Here is a 6,000-nt window from a genome sequence, read left to right as displayed (position 1 = left end):
GACATCCCAAAAACTGTGCGCTCAGAAGCTGACATTAAGCCCCAAGCTATAGAGCTAGACCACCACGTTTTCCCCTTCCAAAATGGCTCGGTATTGTGGGAGGTAGTGGTCAGACCCGAAAGTGTGTAGGTACAGTCTGTGATGCCACCATCTATTGTCTACTTGGATCACTAGAAGGTTGCAGCTTCCATGAAAGAGGTGTTTGATATATTTCACTAATATTAATTTCCTTTAAAAAAAGAAATTATGAGACAAAAGGTTTATAGTAAACACATTATGCTTATAATAGGCAGCTTGGGAAATGGTAAAAATTGTTCATTAAAATAGATCCATAATAGTTACACACTATTCAAACAAATGGATATCAGTTCTAATTTCAAAACAGATTTAAAGTGCTAAAAGGAGGGGAAAAAACCTTTTATATATTATTTTTCCAAAGCGCAAACAGATTACTATGCCTCTCCATCAGTGATCTTGTTTCAGTAGCAGAAGCCAAAGCTATATAGAGCCGTTAGAGAAACTGCCAAGTTGGAACTGTACTCACTAGTTCAGCTTTGTCTTGGTCTCCACAGAGCTCCCACCCGCTGTGTCTTGGACCAACCAATATACGTCTACAGAATGACGGGACTATCTGATCAGATATCTGCAAAGCAGACTTAGCTTAGTCCTACAGTCACTGTGCTGCAGAACTCAAAATACTCATGTTTTCAGAGGAATCAAAGGAGCCAAATATTTTTCCTTTGATAATGCATCTGCTACCACAACACAGAATAACAAAACAAAACAAAGCAAAACAATTCAATCTCATTCTGGGTAAGGCAACACACTGTCTTCTGCAATAAAGACAGTCAGAGTGTGTGTGTGTGTGTGATGTACATTAAAAGGGCTGGGCACAGTGGCTCACACCTGTAATCCAAGCACTCATTCTGGGTAAGGCAATGCACTGTCTTCTGCAGTAAAGACTGTGTGTGTGTGTGTGTGTGTGTGTGTGTGTGTGTGTGTTGTACATTGGAAGTTGGGGCTGGGAGCAGTGGCTCACGCCTGTAATCCCAGCACTTTGGGAGGCCGATGTGGGTGGATCACCTGAGGTCAGGAGTTCGAGACTAGCCTGGCCAACATGGTGAAACTCTGTCTCTACTAAAAGTACAAAAAAATAAGCCGGGCGTGGTGGCACCTGTAATCCCAGCTACTCAGGAGGCCGAGGCAGGAGAATGGATTGAACCTGGGAGGCAGAGGTTGCAGCGAGCCGAGATCACATCACTGCACTCCATCCTAGGGGACAGAGCAAGACTCTGTCTCAAAATAAAATAAAATAAAAATAAAATAAAAGTGAAATAGAACACCTGAGGGATGTCTTTAAGATCCTTTAAGGGATTTAAGACGTACAAAGCATTTACCATCCACTGACAGGGCAAGATGAGAAACAAGGGAAATACAAAGCACAGCTGACTCACTGAACATGGTAAAGATCAGCTCCTAGGAAGTTTGAGTTGCCAAATACTGATTAACTGGTATTAAAAGAATCACAATTACTATGTCATTATCCATGAATTCAGAAAAATAATTAAATGCACACCAACATAATTAATACAAAACCCAGAAAAGGTCTCACTAATCAACCATTAGGCTGGTGCAAAAGTAATTGCGGTCTTTGCCATAGAAAGTAATGGAAAAACCACAATTACTTTTGCACCAACCCAATACAGACAAGTTTTAACAATCACAAGACTAATGTTTTAGTGACGGCTCCCACAACTTCAGGGGAAAAAAAGTACATTTCTGAATGGCAACAGTTTGCAAAATAATCTCAATGAAACTACTTATTTATTTATTTTAAAAGTTAATAAAAGGAAACTTCTCTCAGTTTTTAGGAAGAATTCAATTACAATAAAATCATGTTGTCATATGATCTGGCATCTTATAATCTGTGTCTCAGAAAGAAGGGCAAGTTACAGCATCAGAGGAATACTGGAGTTTAGAGTCAGACTTAAGTTATCTGAAAAGAACATAAGGCATTTATAGTTTTTAGTGGGGAAAAATAATCAATCTCTTTTTTTAAAAAAAAAAAACCTTCTTAGTATCTTGATTAAGTGTCCAAAAAGCTGTATTATTTTTAGTTTTAAACCAGTAGGTGCTATTCAAAACTGAGAATTCAGGATGTTATCAAATACAAAGTTTTAAAAGCTTAACCATTAAAGCATAAATTGCCTAATAAGACACATGTAATCATAAAAATTAACGCCAGGATCATTTACTTGTGTTTGGATATATGCCATTCACTTTTTCTGGCTTCTTTCTAAGGTGTAATTCCTGCTGCATTGAGTGAGCATGTCAGATTTCTCTCCTTATCTTACTGTGTGTAAAAGTTCTCAACCTAGACAAGGACAAATTTTAGAGTTTTCAAATGAACATCATTCATTATGTGCAATGCTGTTTCGTTAAACTAGCTGTCTGGAATACTATAAAGATTTCATTTGTTTTGTGTTAGCCACAGAAAGTGGATTTGTTTAGAACGCAAAAGTATTTATCTCAAATACTAAAATCGAATTCAACAAAAATCAAACAATATTGGAGCTGAGAAAAATAATGGTATACATTTGTTTGAACATATTGAAAGAAAAGTGAAAACACAGCCAGGCACGCTGGTGCGCACCTATAATCCCAGCAACTTGGGAGGCTGAGACAGGAGAATTGCTTGAATCTAGGAGGCGGAGGGTGCAGTGCGCCAAGATCATGCCACTGCCCTACACAGCCCAGGTGACAGAGGGAGGGAGACTCCTTCACACACACAAGAAAAGTGAAAAAAAACTTGGAAGTCTAGAATGAAGAATTACATCTAATGCAATATTCTTCCCACCTTTCCATATTAAGTATAAGAAGCACCAGCAAAAAAACACTAAAGACACTAAAGACAGAGAAATGACCTGGCAAAATGATTCAAATACCACAGAGCGTGAGAATATTCCTCAATAAAGCGCAAGACGTTATTAAGTAGCTAGTAGAAGAAATGGCAGCGGGAGGGGAAGTAAGAATTCTAACCATATGACAGACTCCTAACAGTAAGTCATAAATTCTAAAGGTTTAATCAGTAAATTCATTATTTCCTCCAAAATACACTGTCATTCTTCTCTTAACAATAAATACAGAGTTTGACACAAATCCAATTTTGATGTTAAAAGTCAACCTATATAAATAGGTCCCTCATGTTGACAGAGCAAAGTGGTGGGAAAAAAACAAAAACAAAAACAAAGAAAAACAACTGCAAATGAGAAATAGGAGTATTTCTAAATCTTCTGTAAACAAGTTCCTAAAATAGCACACTGCTCCCTCTCTTCAGCCTTCCTGATAGACTGGTTTGGGTGTGCAATATTAATGCAGGAATACATGGAATACCAGTACAAAGCCAGGAAGGGAGACCAGCAAACTCTCGCCCTGAATTATTTCTCAACTACATTTAGTATTCTTCACAGTTTTAGATGTTTTTTTTTCCTTTAAGTGAAAATCACTCCACTGAAAAAAATTCCAAATCCGTTTTTTAAAAATTGCAGGAATTTCTTCATATTTTATAAACAAAAATACCAGAAATTAAAGAGTTGACAGAAATTCAAGCAGATCCAAATTCAACCATCCATTTTTCATACTTCTCCAAGTCTGCAGCAGAGACAGACTTAGCAATTTTCTTTAGGGCCAATTCAAAGTCTCCTTTGGTAACAGGCATCTGAAGTTCCTCTTTAGAAAGTGCACGGATCTCTTCTGGACCTAAGCCATTGATACGCCGTCTCATTGCCATTAAAGAGGCATCCCTAAAAACACACCAAAATCAGTCAACAGTAATTTTTGCACGTTTTAAACACTTTCAATTGTAACAAAGTTAAGAAAAAACAATCAAAAGATTATATGTTTTCTATGAGGCTTCTCAGAATTTTCCACTTAAGAAACATCCTGGGGGTTCAGCAGAAGTTAAAACAGGATGCAAATAACCAGAAACATGAAATGTACAGTTAATGAACCCTAAAAGTCTAAGTTAAGCTCAAACAGTACTGAATTTTATTTTCCCCACTTGCTCCTCAAAGACAGCCAAGAAGTTTAGGAAACCAAAGTCGAATTTTGAAATACTGAATTGTACACTTGGAAATGAACACATGGCTAATGTTAAGATAATTCAAATCACAGACCAGTTTGTCTACAGCCTAAACAGAAGAATAAAGCCACAAATCACTCTCTCTGAAACATGAATATCCACATACAGTGGACATGGAATTCCCTACATGGAGTATTTGCAGGCAACTAAAGGCATAAACTCTGGCTTCTCTGGATCCCATGTGCAGCTCTCTTTGACCAACTATAAATAAATATGAAGGTACGGAAGAAAAGGGTAATTCATAAACACAAAAAAGCTATTAGGAAGGCCAAGCCAACAAAAATGTCAAGTTCTTAAATATTTTACTATAGTAGCAGTAGAAACTATTGCGACCTTATTGTATGCCACTAAGCTTGGATGCACATGGGAAAAATGCAAGCAGAAAAGATGAGAAAAACAGATGCTACGGCTTTAAAGAAAGGCTACTAAAGTCAATTTAAGTACAGTTAGAAAAATAAGGAAAAAAATAACTGCACAGAGTGACAGGAGCTGTCTAAAAATTATGATGTCGCTAAACTGAAAAAATTTTAAATGTGTATCTTCCCCAGCTTACACTGATCATTTTTGCTCATCTGCATGTGTTTAAATAACGCCAACCAAAACTAAATAATATTACTTTATGTTGATGTAGAAAGGCTCCAACACAAAGCTAAACTAATCTTAGGTTGTCAAAGTCATTATCATCAAGTTAGACAAAACAGTATTTTATTGTTATTTTTTGCGACGGAGTCTCACTGTCTCCCAGGCTGGAGTGCAGTGGCGCGATCGCAGCTCACTGCAAGCTCCGCCTCCCGGGTTCACACCATTCTCCTGCCTCAGCCTCCCGAGTAGCTGGGACTACAGGCGCCCACCACCACGCCCAGCTAATATTTTGTATTTTTAGTAGAGATGGGATTTCACTGTGTTAGCCAGGATGGTCTCGACCTCCTGACCTCGTGATCTGCCTGCCTCAGCCTCCCAAAGTGCTGGGCTTACAGGCGCGAGCCACTGACACAACAATTTCTTAAAAATCCAAAGATCAAAAACATCAGTGACCAATGCTACATAATTTTCATCTCACAATGAAGAATGAAGTTATATGGAAAAATAAAAAGGACAAATGGGAAACCATTTCAAAGAAATGGGTAGCGACTTTCATGTCTAACTACACTGGGCTAACTACACTGACTTTAAGACCAGTCCTCCTGCCAAGTCTATAACTAATGTCTAATATCACAGATCATTAAAAAAATACCTGCAAACATTAGTGATGTCAGCACCAGAATAGCCCTCAATCTTCTCGGCTATATCTTCCAGTTGAATATCAGGATCTAATTCGACCTCACGAAGGCTGATCTTCAGAAGCTCGGCTCTTCCTTTTGCTGTTACAAGATTTTGGTGGTGTTGTTAGATGTTTTACTTTACAAATAATTTTGCTGAGAAATGACATATTAACATTCAGGGGGAAAAATGAGGCCAATGCAAAGAAGAATCAATAACTGTGTGTCCATTAGTATTATTACCAATTCACTGCATGACTCATGGAATCATTTAAATTCCTATGTGCCTCTGTAGCAGTAACTAAAAATGGAAAAAAACAAAAAACAAAAATCAAAAACAAAAACCACCTGGGTTTTCTTTATAGACTATGAAGATATCTACTATGGGAACAAAGAATCTGAGATCCTTCATGAAAAATAAAATACTTAGCCTGGTGTTAGAAAATTAGACTGCATCAAGTGTAACTCCTATGAATTACTTTGCTCACCTGTTAGTATGACACGGATCTCCAGAACTCTTATCAGTAGTTTAAAGAACATTTCCTGAAAATCAGTAATTGGCACAAAAAGCTCATTAATGTATTTTTTACTTGGAGAGCC

The 6,000-nt window shown here is 37.6% G+C and overlaps 1 protein-coding gene across 8 annotated transcripts in view; it reads right to left on the bottom strand.

The window, feature by feature from the left end:
* Positions 1-3,067: 3,067 nt before the first annotated feature.
* KATNAL1 (katanin catalytic subunit A1 like 1) overlaps positions 3,068-6,000 on the bottom strand; it is a 94,226-nt gene continuing 91,293 nt past the window's right edge. For all 8 annotated transcript variants that reach the window (XM_023208758.1, XM_023208756.1, XM_023208757.1 and 5 more), the window contains 2 exons: positions 5,376-5,502; positions 3,068-3,803 (listed from right to left, as the gene is read on the bottom strand). In XM_023208758.1, the coding sequence (XP_023064526.1) occupies positions 3,605-3,803; positions 5,376-5,502 (326 nt within the window). In that variant the 3' untranslated portion in view covers positions 3,068-3,604. The remainder of the gene's footprint in view (positions 3,804-5,375; positions 5,503-6,000) is intronic.

This window comes from Piliocolobus tephrosceles, chromosome X, assembly GCF_002776525.5.
Source record: "Piliocolobus tephrosceles isolate RC106 chromosome X, ASM277652v3, whole genome shotgun sequence".
Classification (NCBI taxonomy): Eukaryota; Metazoa; Chordata; class Mammalia; order Primates; family Cercopithecidae; genus Piliocolobus; species Piliocolobus tephrosceles.
Note: the sequence above shows the minus strand (reverse complement) of the source record. Positions and strands in the feature narration are given on the sequence as shown.